This window comes from Eurosta solidaginis, chromosome 5 (assembly GCF_040869045.1).
Source record: "Eurosta solidaginis isolate ZX-2024a chromosome 5, ASM4086904v1, whole genome shotgun sequence".
Lineage (NCBI taxonomy): Eukaryota > Metazoa > Arthropoda > Insecta > Diptera > Tephritidae > Eurosta > Eurosta solidaginis.
In genome coordinates, this window is record NC_090323.1 from 142,824,758 (window position 1) to 142,841,941 (window position 17,184).

Genomic DNA, 17,184 nt, shown 5'->3' on the forward strand with positions numbered 1-17,184 from the left:
CTGCAGGTTGACATCTTCACCGGTACCTTTTAATTGTATGGCTAATGGGTGTTCCACGCCTTTCGAAGTGTGATGATAATCTGCCTTTATGTAATTTTCATTTGTTTCCAGGCAAGTGATGAATTTTGGATGATTTTTTTTTTTGTTGAAAAATTTTAGAATCCATGTATGTGTTTCGTAGATTTCTTTTAAATGTAAATGTTTATTGTTGCCATTAATTCAGTTTCTTCGCTTTGAAATCTGTTTTGTTTTTTTTTTTTTTTGTGTGATTGTGTAATTTTGAAAATTTTTTTTTTTTTTTTTGCTTTAATTTTTCAGTTTTTGATTTTTTTGTATTATTTCCAGTTTTTTCAATTTCTAGATTTTGTACTTTTTTGTAGATTTTATATATAGTATATATACATATATGTTTTTTTTTTGGGATTATTTTTGTAGTTTTAGTTCAGTTCACCCATATCTTTGTATATTTTGTTGATTTAAGCATATTTTGTGTAATTGTGTAGTTTACAAATTTTTTTTTGTAGGTTTTGTATTTTTTGAAGATTTTCCTTTTTAACACTTGAGTTCGTTTAAACTGTATTATGTATGTACAATGTCGCACCGTAATTTCGGAGCTCTAAAACGACACCGCAATTTCCAATTTTTTTCCTTTGCGAAATTTTTCCATCGACGCCGCAACTTAGGAATTGAAACGTCATTTTTCCCATATTAACGTAGCAAACTCTCACCACCTTCACTTTTATTCGGTGAGAAACCATCACTGTGATAATGTTGATATTTAAAAAAATGTTCAACATATTTTTATGGCAAAAATTATTTTTGGAAATCTTTTGTTTCTGCGATTCGCAATCAATTTACGTTTTTCCACGCCTACTTTTTGGTATTAAACGGTATCAACTCCCTATGGGACTGTACTACGTTAGGCACAATAATTTTCACTGCTACTGTCTTCTGATATCCCGTTTCGTGGATTTTCGGCACCGTCATTCGGTTATTAACGCGAAGCGTAGAAAATTAGTATGTATATTAAAATATGCTGCACTTTGAAATAAAAAGTTTTGGCGATTTTCTTACACAACCGTTTTTATTTTTTCCGAGTTAAAACATGGAAAAGAATCGCATTATTCTAACAAAAAAAATTCTTTCGTTGCGAACGCATGTCACGGTCGCCATGTAAAGTGGCATTTCGATGCCACTTAATTTTGGGCATACAGCCCCTCGCGCGCCCACACACGCAAAATAAATAAACACCGCACTTGCTTTAATTTTAGTTACTTTTTTATTAAAGTTCTCTTATGTTTGTTTGTTAAGTTGCTTTAAGTTTTATTTGCAAAATAAATGTTTAGTTTTAATAAACCTAGTCCTTAGTTATTTTATTCTTAGTTTTATTAACTACGCCGTTCTTTCTCGCGTGTATTGCGGCAGCCGGTTCACTTCAAACTCTGCCCAAAAACTCAAAACTGCTGACGCTTCAAAGCAGCCCTGCCGCTATGCCAAAAGTGCATAGCGGTAAAATCGCATGATGCAGTGGCGTGATAGAGTCGAGTAACGGAAGATTCAGCCAATCAGAATTCTCTCCGTCATTCGACTCTCTCACCCAGTAACACCAAGTACATACATGCATGGTTGCATGTGGGGGTGATGCCAGCTATTTTAGTTTTTAGTTTTATTTTAGTTTTTAGTTGGCTGGCACTACATGACGCTACAGAGCTCTTGATAGTCGACTATTCGAATAATCGATTAGTCGATTAAAAAAAGTTGTTTGGTAAAATAGCCGACTATCACCATCGACTAGTTGTTTGCGTTCTTTAAGTGACAAATTCGACTATTCGAATTCTTTTTTATTATTTATAATTTGTACTTCGTAAAGACGTTGTAGAGTTATTGTAAGGATTTCTCAGCTCATGTATTTTGCACTTAGCTTCTATGGCGTCCTCGGAACTAGAAAGAAAATTTCATACCGAGCTGTTTTTTGGTAAACTTATTTTGCAGCAAGCAATTGCATTTTTTAAACGGTTTTATTTAACTTGACTTTAAATCTTGCTCCATAGACGTCCCAATTAGACTGGGCGAGATTAAGCGAATGCGAGAGGTGCACATGATCGACCAAGCAGGAAAGGCGTGGGCTCAAGCGCAGGGTCGAAGATTATGTGTAGATCTTGCAACCTTAGACTAACAAAGTTGCTTCTATCATTAAAAAGAGAGGACTGTAGACTCATGACGGATATTCTGACTGGACACTGCCTTCTGGCGTCACATGGCTTTACATTAGGCTTGGTCAGTGATAGCAGATGTAGGAAGTGCGGGCTGGAGGAGGAAACGATCGAGCACGGTCTGTGCTCGTGCCCTGCGCCTGTCAGGCTAAGACTCCAGCTACTAGGAGTGATACAGCTGTGAGATCTAGAAGCTGCAAGTGGCTTAAGTCCTAGGAAGCTTCTAGTATTTGCCAAGAGGACAGAGTTATTTTATAACATAGGTCCTGATTTTTGATAGGGGTTTTCAGTTTGGACGTTAAAATAAACTTCTGGTAACACTACGGACTCATTCAGTCTATGTGACGTCCTCATGTACCGGCCAGTTCAACCTAACCTAACCTAGCTTGACTTGACAGACCGGCTGCACGGCCGTTGTGAACGAATTTTGTAATTGAAATTTAAGTAACTTCCCGATAAACTACAAGCTTGAAACTTGGAATATAGTTCAGAACCCGATGCAATGAAATAATAAGGAAAAAACTCCGATAGGTGGCCAATGGATCGAATTATTTAAAAAAAATCGTATTTGTGGTCCGATTTGGCTCATATTTGGAACAAATATTACATACAGTCCGGTAGAAGTGACAACAAAATACTTTGGAGTTCGAGGAGGGACAAGTATACGTGGCGCCGAGTCGAGTAAAGTCTTTGGAAGGATTATGTATTGAGGACTTAGACTGTAGCAAATTATCAGGAAAGAGTTCTTGTAATAATGTGTCACTAAATGAACTAAATAGAATGAGAAATAATATTGAAAACAATACTTACGTTAAGTAATAATAATACTAAAAGCTAGAAAATAATTAAGTAGGTCCTAGGTTCTAATCATCACACTCCTCATCAATCTAGGGCGTTGATCAGACAATTAAATAAAAGCGTTGGGCGCGTGATATATATATCAAATGAAAGCTTTTCATGAGCATGTTTGCACAAAATTATAAAAATTTAAATAGGTTAATTTGTTCATGAGATGTTATCGTTTAAAGTTTGGTTATTTACCCCTGCATTGTTTTTGTAGTCAAATTCTAATTAGCACAAAATCGTATGTACTTACATACATACATATTTACATTTTCATTTTATAATGGCCGATTCACATAAACGCTTTGGTAGCTTCAAAGCGAAGAAAGGCAAGGCGTTTCGTTGTTACCCGATTATCGGGGGTTACATATCAGCATATCAGTATAAAATAATATAATATAAATATAATATAAACTCGCACTGAAAAACCGGACCTTAGTATATTTTTCTTTTCTTTATATATTTTCATTTCTTTAACAGTTATGTTCTGATATTGCCACTAAAGCCATTAATATACTTACATGCCTTCCGCATATCTTCATCTTGTTCGCCTAATATTTCCACAAGTGATCTCCATAAAAATTGGAAATTCGCCTTTTTCATATTCGGTATATTCCTATTCGGTGCATTTCCATCATCTGGTTGATCCAGCAAATATCTTAAACTACCCAAACTTTTAGTATCTGTCGTGGAATCGGTACGTTCTACTTTTGTTGCCATTACCAAATCGCTGATTTGAGAGAAATTAGAAATGGTCTCCACATTTAACTGTGGCGGTGTCACTTTTGTAATACCCAAATCTGAGATATCTGAAAATGTATCTGTAGATTCAAAACGTCCTTGATGACGCAATGCATTGCCAATAACATCCGATGTGCCACAGCTAATTGCGCCATTTTGTGAACGTGCCACTTCCATTGGAACTCCATGTTTGGTTGGCAGATCCACATAGAATGTTGAGGAACGTCCGCCATTAATGGCACCAGCAAGAACCGACGATGATGTGGGTTGTGAAAGGCCGGCTAAGGAATGCAAATGTTGCGTAGCTGTAATAAGCGCATATTCATGTTCATCGAAATTGTTGTCTGTTGGTGATGGTAATGCCTCAATCGATTCGGAGGGGTCATCGCTAAAATAGGAGAAACGATACGTTTAAATAAATAATTTTGGATTAACGACATAATGAATATTAATTTTTTGTACCCGAAAAAGTCCTCTGCTTCAATGGCTTCTTCTGTGTCTTCCTTGGCATTTGATTTCGGGCGTCTAACTTGCTCAATTTCAGCTTTCGATAGCAATGGTGGCAGGTGTAATATGTAAAGTAACTTCAGTTTTTCCGTATACTTGCAAGAGCAAACTATACCCAGAGCATTTATAATTTGGGAAAACTCAATCGTACCAGTACTTTTCTTATCGGTCAACTAATCGAAGTTATATATAATCAATGTGTTACTTACATTTAAATGGATAGATATTCTTACCTAATTAAAGAAACTATACAAATAAAATAATAAATTGTATGACAACATGTAGTTCAACTTAAAGACTTTTCTTAGTTAAAATGTTCATTGCCTTGAAATTGTTCTAGGAGGTTTGTATCAGCAAAAAATTAAATTTGAAAGTTTTTGCCTTCTTTACCTCCCTCTCGTTTCATAATTAAAGTGCGGACTGGCACAAGGCGAATCCATACAAGGTTATGGCAAAGCAAGTTCAACCCAAGGCGAATCCATACTAGGCAAAGCGAATTCAACCAATTCGCTGTGCAGGGGAATGTAAAGTCAAAAGACAATTTTAACTGATTTTGTATTAACTGACATATTAAAGTACAAGGCGCTGTATGGAAAATAATCAAGAAGAAGCAATCAGCTGTTGGGATAACAACACCTGGTACTGAATTCGCCTTGGTTCAACCAATTCGCGTGCAGAAGAATGTCAAATCAAAAAAAGTTTTTAATAGATTTCTATTAACTGGCATATTGTTGTACAAGTCGTTGTATGGAAAATAATGAAGAAGAAGCAATTAGCTTTTAGGATAACAACACCTGGTACTGAATTCGCCTTCAGACTGGAATCATCGTTATTAATAAATACAAATATTTGTAAAAGGGTATAATTTAAGCACTTTGAAATATTGTATACAAGTTTTGGAATTGAGACACACACATTTTGGAAAAAAGCTAGACGTTTTAATAAAGAATAAAAATATATAATTGGATCTGATTGAGAAAAGAGGTGGAGTCACTTCAGACCAAGGGACAGGGAGTTCTGCCTGTAGATATGGTCGCTATTGACGCTATGATGGCCAAATATACCGGAGATGACGGTTTTGATCTTTATAAGTGGTTTAGTGATTTGGAGCATATATATTTGAGCTGTTGCAAGTTGACGAGCGTAATAAGTCAGTTTGCACACGACGTTTATTGCATGGCACTGCTAAACTTTTTGCGCGTACCATCCTCGCCACCACGTATGTAGTTTTGAAGAGGGCATTATGTGATGATTTCGGGCGAAAACATACTCTATTTGAAGTTTACGAGCAATTGAGGAACCGGAAACGTAAACCAAATGAGAGTGCTCAGCGATATTTTATTGAAATGAGTGTAATCGCCAGTAGGGCAAACATACCGGAACGTGATTTGGCGGACGCTATCATATCTGGATTGAATGAAAGAAATTCTTTAATATCTATTTTATATCAAGCAACTACTGTGGATCAATTGAAAATACAATTTGAACGTTATGACAAACTTAGAGACAAATCGCAGTCGAACATAGTCAAACCGCAGACGGCGATTCGTCGAGAAAAATCAAATTCTTCTGATGAAGTAATACGGTGCTTTAATTGTTCATAGCTAGGCCATTATCAATCAATATATACAAAACCTCTACGTAAGCCAGGTTCGTGTTTTAAGTGTGGTGAACTTGGTCATTTTCACCACACTTGTCCTAAGAAGAAAGTGGTAGTTGCAGCTATTGACAATAACGTGAAGCCGAAGGACGCAGATTTTTTTTATGCAAACTTAAGTTAAGGGGACAGAAAATAGCCCATCGATTTTTAGTTTTAAACGATTCTGATCTTTCTATGCCTGCGTTGATTGGGCGAGATCTGTTAAGTAAATTTCGTATATTTTTGTGTAAGGTTAGATCTAAAATTCAGTACTCAAAGAAAATGTTAATGGATCTAAAAATTTAATTAAATTTAACCATACATATTGTTCAAAGAAGAGTGCGCTTGATTTGTTTTGCCTCAGAAGAAATTGTATTGCATGCTTGGTGTATCCGATTGAGGGTTTGGTGTCTTCCACGGACGATTCGATTCAACCAAGTCACATAATAGATTTGAAAAGAGGAAGTATTTTAACGGAATACACGATGCAGGTTTGTGGAGTGAAAGTAAACAACAAAAAATTGTCAGTTCAGTTAGGTACCCATACTGCTAACAAGGATATTGATCTTGTTTCACAAGTAGTCTTTAAGTGAGCCTGATGTTAGTTCTGAACTTAATGCACAACAATTTGGTATATTAAGAAGGGTTATAACTAACTGTTATTTGGAGCCTGGAGCAGAAACACGGATTGTTCCCCTTGACTATAGAATGAAAATAAATTTAACGGACGATACTCCTTTTCATTGTGCACCACGGAGATTTATTTATTAATAAACTTCTTTCTGAAGGTACTGTAAGGTACAGCAATTCTCCGTATGCCTCTGCTACGGTTTTGGTAAAAAAGAAGAGTGGTGAGGGAAGAGTATGTATTGATTATAGGTTTTTGAATAAAAAAACCATTCGGGATAATTTTCCAATGCCACTGATAGAAGACTGTTTAGAGTATTTGTCGGGTAAGACAATTTTTACGGTTTTTGATCTTAAAAGTGGATTCCATCAGGTTCAAATGGATAATGATTCTATTAAATACACCTCATTTGTAATCCCTGGAGGACAATATGAGTACACAAAAATGCCCTTTGGTTTAAGAAACGCGCCAGCGGTGTTTCAACGTTTTGTTTGCGAAATTTTTTGAGACTTATTACAGTCAGGAAAAATAGTAATTTTTATGGATGATATTCTCGTTGCTACGTCTGATTTTGAAACTCATGTAAAAATTTTAAGTTGTGTGTTAAGTCGGTTATATATGAGAGGTCATGAATATGAAAAAATGTAAATTCGGCAATTCAGAAGTAAATTTCTTAGGATATCATGTGAGCAGTGAAGGTATCCGTCCGAATGAAACACATATTGAGAAAATAAAGAATTTTCCAAAGCCACGAAATTTTAAACAACTTCAGCAATGTCTGGGTTTATTTTCTTATTTTAGAAAATTTGTTCCTTCTTTTTCATCAATTGCAAAGCCTTTAACCAATTTACTTAAGAAGAATGTTTCTTTTACTTTTTGTGAGCAGTGTGATAGAGCTTTTGAATCTCTTAAGAGTTGTTTGATGTCAGCCCCGGTACTTGCCATTTATAATCCCAGTAAAGAAACAGAGTTGCACACAGATGCCAGTAAGATAGGGTTCGGGGCTCCGCTTATGCAAAAGCAAGATCATGGAAAATTTCAAAACAAAAAACAAATAAATCAGCGCATAGCGAGATGGGTGTTCAATTTTGAAAACTTTAATTTTAAAATAAGGCATCGTAGCGGTTGTTTAATGGGCCATGTTGATGCTTTAAGCCGTTGTCATTTAGTAAGCTCTGAAGAGATCAATAGTATAGATTTAAATATTCAAATCACTCAAAATAGAGATATTGGTATAAAATATTTAAGAGAAAAATTAGAGGAGGGTCCTGTACAGCATTACGAGCTTAAAGATGGTCTTGTTTTCAAATCCGACTCAAAATCATCTCACCTTCAGTTGTACGTGCCAATGGAAATGGAAACTAATATCACCAGGATAATGCATGAAAAAATTGGACATAAGAGTGTCGACATAACAATAGATCATATAAAAAAGAATAATTGGTTTCCAAAACTTAGAAAAAAGGTTGAACATTATATCGGAAACTGAATTAAATGTATAGTATACTCACCTGCTGCACGTTCAAATGAACATAATTTATATAACATTCCTAGGACACCAGTAGTAAAAACCACTAGCACCAAAGAGGTATGTGCATCTCTGCAAAAATACTTTGACAGTTATAGTCGACCCCGTCGTATTATAAGTGATCGGGGAACATGTTTCACTTCAAAGGACTTCTTGGAATCCGTCGCTTCTCTGCAGGCAAACTAACAGGTAGAAAGGGTAAACAGAGTTTTAAAGGTTATGCTAGCAAAGTTTACAGAACCAATCGGTTATTCAGATTGGTTAGGCAAACTAATCCAAGTAGAGTACGCAATAAATAACTCTGTTCACGCCTCGCCTCAGGAATCATCGAGTAAATTATTGTTTGGAGTGGAACAGAGAGGGCGAATCATTGATGAGTTGACTGAATATTTACAAGAAAAGGCGGGTGTAGTTGAATCACCGAATTTAGAGAAAATTCGAACAAAAGCATTGAATTATATCGAAAGGTCTCAGGAATATAATAAGAAGTATTTTTTAAAACATAGTGTTCCAGCAAAGGTTTTTAATGTAGGGGATTATGTAGTGACGAAAAATGTTGACACTACTGCTGGGACTAATAAAAAATGTATCGCTAAGTACAAAGGCCCTTATGAGATTTCCAAGAAATTGCCAAATGATCGGTATGTTTTGAAGGACATCGAAAATTTCAGGTAACGCAAATACCATATAATGGTGTGGTTGAATCGAATCGATTACATATGTGGATAAACCAGATATTAACCGTGTTTTTTAACACGCGTATATCCGTTTACGCTTAAACTTTATATGGACTGCTAAGCGACAAACTTTAAATACACCTCTGAAATTGCTGTGCATAAATTTTGTCCTACTAAATTTCAATACGCATTATACTCAGATGTAACTGAAATATGTGTCTTAGTTTCACCCTCTACACTAATTCTATGTATTCTGTGTGTCCACAATTCATCGCAACTGATTCAGCTATATGTTATACCCTATGGCCATCAGAGCGTTGTGTCTCCGCTTTTCGGTACACCCTGTTGCTGTAGCTAGTTGTTTAACCACAGCCGCTAGATGGGTCTCCTAAGCATTATCTAAGCGGGGATAGGCGTTTTTTTGATGTGGAAGAGTCGGCGACTAAAACGGAGGAGAAGATAGAGACTCCGAATCCATTGGCAATTGTAGACACTAATGCGATACTAGCAGTACTGAAGCAAATGTCGTCGCAAATGTTATCTCAACTAGAAGAACAGAAAACGTATATGTCATCACAGCTGGATGAACAGGAGACTCGTATAACATCCAAGATGGAAACATAACTAGAATCCCAGGAGAACCGTATAACATCCAAGATTGAAGCACAAGGGGCACGAATATCCGTTATTGTACAGATATTATCGCAGATCTCTGCAAAACTGGACGAGCAAGTAGGGCGCATTTCTTCGAAGTTGGAGGCGCAGGATGCAAAAATTTTACAACTCGAAGACAAAATCGATGCCGAGATTGAAACATTGAGAGGTCGTATACAGGAGTTGCAACTAAATCGCCCAGCAGTTTCAGCGAGTAATCCAAAGGTAAAAACACGATCCTTTGACGGTTCTGTTCCTTTCCAGGTCCTTAAGCTACAGTTTGAGAAGACCGCAACAGTGAACAACTGGAATGCTGAAGATAAAGTTGCTGCACTATTCGTAGCATTGAAAGGACCAGCTGCCGAAATCTTACAGACTATTCCAGAGTACGAACGGAACAGTTATGAAGCGTTGATGGCCGCTGTCGAGAGACGCGATCATAGAAAACAGATATACCAAATTGAGTTGCAAAACCGTTACCAAAAAGCGAATGAGACTTTGCAGGAGTTTGCTTCGGATGTTGAAAGGTTGGCTCATTTTGCAAATGCGGAAGCACCCGTGGAATACACCAAAAGGGTTAAAATTCAGAGATTTATAAATGCAATACGGAATGTCGAAACGAAACGAGCTATATAAGCGAATCCAAAACCAACATTTGCTGAAACGATATCCCATGCACTGACTCAGGAAACATGAATGTCCTGTGATATCAGTATCACAAATCGGAAGAAAATCGAGCAGTCTTACCATTAGAGGAAATGTGGATGGCAAGGAGTGTATACTGTCTGTAGATACGGGCACATCGCATTCCTTAATCCGATCTAATTTGGTCAACAGCAGAATAAAGCCATTACATGGAGCAAGATTGCGTACGGCCACTGGCGAGTACAACCAAGTACAGGGAGAAGTGGTATGTGAAGTCTTAATTGGAAAGGTCACGGTTCTACATAAATTCGTTGTGGCAGATATCGTTGATGAAGTCATATTGGGAGTGGACTTCTTAGCTGACCATGACATCAGGATCGATATGCCACTTAACTTCAGTTTGGAGAAAGGGTTTAGCAGTAATCGAGTGCTGGTGGAGGAGATTCGAGAAAGACCACAAAAGTCAAAGGCAGTAGACAGGGCAAAAATTGTTAGAACGAATGGAACACACAAACCAAAACCCAATGTACCTGTGGGAAGAACACTGGCATTGACAAACCCAAATGGACGCACTAAAACGAGGAAAAAAATTTCCCAGAAAGAATGCAAGGGTGGTTTCAAGCCAGCGCGCACTACTGTTGTGGAACGTCAAAACGATATTGATCATGCAAAGCAAATCCGTCAATCAAGCCCTACGAAGTAGTTCATTAGCCAAACAACAGAATGTGAGGGACGAACCAGGATGAGTAGTAAGATGGAACACAGGTACGACTAGAAGACCAATTCTTGGAGAGATTTGGTACTATTATACAACCCTCGCCGGCGGAAAGGTGTTCCATCGAGAGAGGCGTTGGATCGAGAGATTTGTCTGATCGGGACGATCAGACTTAGGTGGAAGGCAGTGTGGCGAATGTTGACATCACTAAGCTGTTAGTAAATAATCAACAACAACAAATACAGTAACCAGGCAAACTTATGTACATGCACACATAACCAGCAGCTCGAAGTGAAGAGATATCTCACACAAACAGACATGTAGTCATCAGCCGAAGTAAATAGGAGAAATGGGTGAACGAGGAAATCGAGAGTATAAAAGCAGCGCAAGCTGAGTAATAACTAATCAGTTTTGATTTAAACACGCCATTGGTTGTGAAGTATAATTGTGAAGTACTACTACCAAAGTAATCTAAATAAAGACCAGTTTGCAATACTGAATATTGGAGTGATTTATTCAACAGTTTAGCGATTCGAACGTTAGCAGAAGGTGCATAAATAGCAGAAATGCCCAGAATTCGTTACAATATTGACAAAATCGGATAGACGTTTACCTTTTTCAATTTAACATAGAAGCAAAAGTGGTATGTTAATTGTATGCCCCACTTTCCATGTTATATGTGGAGGCACACTGTATGGGCATTTATAAGAACAAAGCAAAAAACTGGCACAGAGCTTTACATGTTGCGTTGATACGAAATCAGTTTAAGAGATATAAAAAAATATTTGATGTGGGTATAAAACTGGACCTCTCTTTCCTATTGAGCTGTTTTACGTAAAAAGGGATCTTCGACCTTTGATCCCTGCACGCAACTCACTTGAGAAACAATACCGAAAATCATAGTGGGAATTTAATCACATCGCGTTATTTTTTTGGGAACACGTGACAAGTTATAATTAGTTGCAAATAACGTTGTTATTTTTAGTCTGTATTTGATTTAGCGAGTCTTGCTCATATTGCTTTATGCAATTGTTTTGTTATTGATATTAGAGAAAAATTGCAAAGCTTACAAACGGCGATGGTTACTAGGACATGTTTCTGAATTTCACTTCTTCATCAGCTAGCTTCTCGGGAGCTGAGTACTGAACTCGAATCTCCAACATTCATACCGGTGTAAAGGGAGATGCCTTTGACCACTCAGCTATATGAATGCCCCGCTGCTCGCCTTGCAATTGGTCTCTAAGTGTTGCCTTTGTTGTTATTCCTTTTTATTAACCATTTTTTAGGTACATTTTAATCTATATGCTGAAGCATTTATATGGCTGAGTGATTAAAGGCATCTGCCTTTACACTGGTATGAATGCGAGTGTAGAAGTTACGTGGGTACTTGTCAATGGAAGCCCCAACCCAACGGTGTAACTTCAACACTGAAAAATATCCGTTGGTCGGCGGCCCAACAATCGGCTGAATTGGGTGTTCAAGTCAACCAGCCTTGATATGGCCGGGGAGGACTATCTAACACAGCCATTCCATTTTTGATTTGTAAACTTTACAATTTTTCTCTAATATCAATAACAAAACAATTGCATAAAGGAATATAAGCAAGACTCGCTAAATTAAATACAGATGATTACATTGATATAATAGCTAACAGCGGAAGCACTGCTCATAGAAAAAAGCAATGCTGTAAAAATCCATTGTTACTAAGCTTTTAAGCGCGCCTAAAAATTCCCCACCATTAGGATTAAACAGCATATAGATTAGTATGTACCTAAAAAATGGCGAGTAAAAAGGAATAACAACAAAGGCAAAAGAGACCAATTGCAAGGTGAGCAGCGGGGCATTCATATAGCTGAGGGGTCAAAGGCATCTATCTGCCTTTACACCGGTATGAATGTTGGAGATTCGAGTTCAATACTCAGCTCCCGAGAAGCTAGCTGATGAAGAAGTGAAATTCAGAAACATGTCCTAGTAACCCTCGCCGTTTGTAAACTTTGCAATTTTTCTCTAATATCAATGTTGATATTTTTATTTAAAAGAAAACCGATAATTTGGAGCTGGACGGCTGTTAATCTGAATCAATGAGGAGGTTGGACAAGACTGTGCTGGGAAATCATTCCACCGCATTTCGTTAAGGAATGCTTATAAAAATGTTATAGTGTAATATATGTTTGTTTACCCTAAATAACTTCTCGGCCAAATCAATGCTAAAACAATTTCGCCATGGTGTTAACTCGTGAAAAAGTGCACGGAATGTGTCAAAATCGATGCTGTATGACTCGGAGCGGCTGCAATTGCCCTCCGCATATCCGGTACGTCCGATAGTTGGCAACAGTATTGGAGACTCACCGCCTAACGCAGAGTAAGCTTTTTGCTGTAAAACTTTACGAGGCGTCGATTTTTCTTCTCGTATGATTGTGAGCAGTAGATGGAGTTCTTCTTTGTCGAAATACATATTATCTGTGTGAAACTTTACAATCGTATTTTCATTATCAATATCGAATTGGCGTATTGTAAGGCGTCGATGCTTATTTCTTAGCTCTTCGATTTTTTGTTGTGAGATTGAAGATCCAAACTTTGTATATGCTTCATGGATTAGTGTTTGAATTGGTTGCGTTTGCGCCTTTCTCTTTACAGCTGGTGATGGAAGCTGGTATTCAGGATTGTAAATGCCGTCCAAGTACCTAGATAATACCTCCATTGCTTCGCCATCATCATTGCATTTAAGGAGCGCCTCACAATTCCATTCAAGAATTTGAAGAGCAATCTATGGTTAGGAAAATAAAGTATGAAAGGTGATTTAAATTCAGTTTTAATTAGTGTTTTTCATACCACAAAAATTATTTTGGCTCCTTCATAAAAGAAACAGTCGATGATTTGTAACGAACTTTCATAAGATATAACACTTATGAAGATAGTTAAGAGCCACGAGAGCGAGATCATACGTATTATGCCCAGCTGCTCTAAATGGCTATGCAATTCGGGGAGATGCATTTCGACAAGCTCATTTAATACACTTTGGTCGATTTGTGCTCCTACTACTTTATCCTTGTAGTAATCAGGTAGCAAATTTTCGCATAGGCTTGCTAGCATCCAGAACGCATTATCTTCATCACAAAATAGTAAAAACACCGATGAAACAATATTCATTGCCTGACAATAACCCACTTGTGGATTGCGCAACGCGTAAGCTTGCAAAACACGACGTAAAGCTCCTATACCATCCGCATGGTGAAAAGCCGGATGTTCTGGAAGCGAGCGATGAAGATCACGATCGATTTCGTCATGTACAGATGATTGCTTTATACAGGCAGCCTGAAAGTTAATGTTTACATATATGAAATATATGTATGTATGTATGCAATTAAGTGGAGATTTCGGTTGTACTGTACCTTTTCGACTAGATCTTCGTAGAGGCCAGGATTCATATCCTTTTCATGTATTGCACCCGAAAATATAAGCCAAACCTCTTGTCGCAATTTGTCAGGAATACCTTCTACAATCAAGTTTATTACATCGGTTGTGCGAAACATGGATATACCGCGCCCGAAATCCCGGAAATGCGCTTGCCAACGTGAGAGCTGTGAAGAAAACCATAAAGCTAAATTCTAGTTTGCTTTAAATCGGCAACCGCTGAGGTATAAATGTACTGTGGCGGCCTACCATACCAAAGGTTCCCGGTTCAAAGGGACAACAACCATCAAAATACACTAGAAATGTTCACTGCTGTGCATTGGTATGACAAGCCTTCTGCGTGCATTTCTACCATGAAAAGCTTCTCAGCAGAAATTTATCGGCCTTGGTGCCGTTCGGAGTTGACAAAAAGCAGCAATCCACAAACTGAGAGAAACCCGATCGTAATATCCTCGGAGGTTTTCGCTCCAAATCATCATTACTATCAAAACTTCTACAATGTATACTGTAGGTGGCGTTGAAAAACGTTCAATGCACCTTTGACTTTTTCCTATTCAACTCTTAGAATTAGTAATAGGAAAAGTTATGACTTTGGTTTATAGCAGCAAATTAGCTAATCATTAAATTTGAGGAATAGTAACCGAATTTTTAAAATTATAATTAAAATATTTGTTTCCTTTACCTTCTGCTCTTGAATTTTTAACATTTCTTCGCTGAGATTAGTTTTGAATGAGTTTATCAAAGCCGTTTGTCTGCTCCAAGATATGTCATACTTTGCGCGCTCACGACTTATTGGGCTGAAAAATACCAAAAAAAACATAGAAGTTTCACACGAACTACAGCCAATGCGAACGCTGAGGATATTTTGTGTTTCCAAGTAGATATACTTACACATGGAACTGTGATAATAACTCGCTAATCTTCTCTACTAATACTTCACGATCGACAATTTGAGCGAATACAAAGTGTATATTTTCCGACGTATGTAAAACAATTTGATTCTCATATCGATGGGGACCATCATTTTTCTGCTCCACACTCTGTCAAGTCGAATAGACACATATGAATAATATGTTTAAATATTTTTAAAATCATACTTTTATATTACGCATTGGAATGACAAGACTAACAAGATCAGGTATATCGCTGCGGAAACAAAAAAAATTTGCAGATAAATAAATACTGCCACCAGCATACCGCTTGGAATAGGGCGTCCATATATTAGCTACAAAAATTTTGATAAAACGATTCAATAAAAAATATTACAACAATTTGGTACAATAATTTGGTATACCCTTTATTTGGCCATCAATAATTTCGGATTGTGGTAAACGAAAATAGTTTCGATACTCTTCAGATTTCTGTCGTACTGTTAAATCGCGTAACAGCCCAGGCTTATTAGAGGCTTTCCGACCGAAACGTTGAAAGACTGATGCATCATGATCGACAATTGGGCTATCAGGATCCTGCAAATATACATATTTTTGAATAAGCTTGATATTTTTCACATAACAAATTATTTTCGATGCGTACCTGTATCATTTGCTGTATAGCCATTTTATTTAGCTGTTCAATCAGTCCATATGCTTCCTTAACATCCCCCAACAAGGTAAAGTTATAGTTCGAATTGTTAACTGTTTTTAAATATATACTTTGTCCATGTCTTTTTATATCTTCTAATTCAGCAAAACGTATAACGCGCTTAGTTTGAATCCCCAGCATATACGAATAGAAGCAAATGTGGTTTAATGAAATATATAAGTTGCCTTGATGTGGAATTTTATTTTTAACGTAACTAAAAGCAATAATATGAAAGCGGATGAGCATATTGGCCTTGTAAAATGTAATAACAGCAATGAATAGCTTACGTGCATGCATATGTATTAACCAAACGTTCCTCTTTTGGCATTTCGAAAAGTTGTTGGAATTTCGATGCCGCCACCTTGAAATTAGCTGATTCGTTGGATTCGTCTTGATTATTTTGTGCATTGAGAGATTGAATTTTGCAGATGGTAAATGTTGTAATTTCTTCTTCACTTTCCATTTCATTTAGAACCTTGAAAAGATGTTCAGCAAGCCATTCCCAATCTTTAACGATTTCCTCTTGAGTTAAACCAATTGCGATTTCTATAATTTTTAAATATACAATATAAAAACCAAAAATATGCAACAAAAAAAATGATAATAAGCGGTTAAAAAATACTATTAAAAAACTTAAATGCATCCTTAAATTTTACATTTATAGGCCCCAAAATATGCTTTTATATTACGAAAGTGCATGCCAAAGTGTACAGCCGCCGTGGTGTGGTGGTAGCGTGCTCCGTCTATTACACCGAAGATCCTGGGTTCAAGTCGCGGGCAAAGCAATATCAGAAATTAAGAAACCACTTTTTTCAATTGGAATAAAGTTTCTCTAAGCTGGGTCGCCGTAATTTGGAAAACAGTCCCCGTGTATTTCTGCCATGAAAAGCTTCTCAGTGAAAACTCATATGCCCTGCAGATGCCGTTCGGAGTCGGCGTAAAACATACAGGTCCCGTCCCGCCAATTTGTAGGAAAAATTAAAAGGAGCACGATGGAAGCAGAAAGACTACCTCTTCCTAAAATCTATTCGGAAGTTATTGCTCCTTATATTTATTTATGTAATTTGTACAAAAAAGCTAAAAACTTATGTTTGGCTTCTACAGTGCTCTACATGTCGTGCACATTATCAAGTCATATCTGACCACCGTAAGGAAACAAACGCATTTGCTTTAGACCTTCAAAAACTTTGTGCAAGTTTATGCTATTACGGCAATAACAACAAGAACTTTACGAAAAAGAAAAAAGTTATTTTTATTCAATCCGTATTGAAGTTTTCTCCCATATTCATATACAAACTTAAAAAAAAAAATGTGTAAGATGGTAACTCTGAACAAATAGCGAATTGTATTATACTAATTTCACACAGACGGCTTATTGAATAATAAAGGCAATTTTCTA

General features: G+C 37.0%; 1 protein-coding gene across 2 annotated transcripts in view; it reads right to left on the reverse strand.

The window, feature by feature from the left end:
- The window catches only part of Tbc1d8-9 (TBC1 domain family member 8/9), a 77,485-nt gene that overhangs the window by 21,113 nt on the left and 39,188 nt on the right, over positions 1 to 17,184 (reverse strand). For both annotated transcript variants that reach the window (XR_010953663.1, XM_067788891.1), the window contains exons 3-13: positions 16,073 to 16,331; positions 15,738 to 15,999; positions 15,499 to 15,670; positions 15,302 to 15,429; positions 15,096 to 15,244; positions 14,887 to 15,001; positions 14,183 to 14,371; positions 13,623 to 14,105; positions 12,970 to 13,557; positions 4,260 to 4,477; positions 3,578 to 4,185 (exon numbers count right to left, since the gene is read on the reverse strand). Coding sequence is in view for 1 of the 2 variants with exons in the window: in XM_067788891.1 (XP_067644992.1) it covers positions 3,578 to 4,185; positions 4,260 to 4,477; positions 12,970 to 13,557; positions 13,623 to 14,105; positions 14,183 to 14,371; positions 14,887 to 15,001; positions 15,096 to 15,244; positions 15,302 to 15,429; positions 15,499 to 15,670; positions 15,738 to 15,999; positions 16,073 to 16,331 (3,171 nt within the window). In the remaining variant the exon portion in view is untranslated. The remainder of the gene's footprint in view (positions 1 to 3,577; positions 4,186 to 4,259; positions 4,478 to 12,969; positions 13,558 to 13,622; positions 14,106 to 14,182; positions 14,372 to 14,886; positions 15,002 to 15,095; positions 15,245 to 15,301; positions 15,430 to 15,498; positions 15,671 to 15,737; positions 16,000 to 16,072; positions 16,332 to 17,184) is intronic.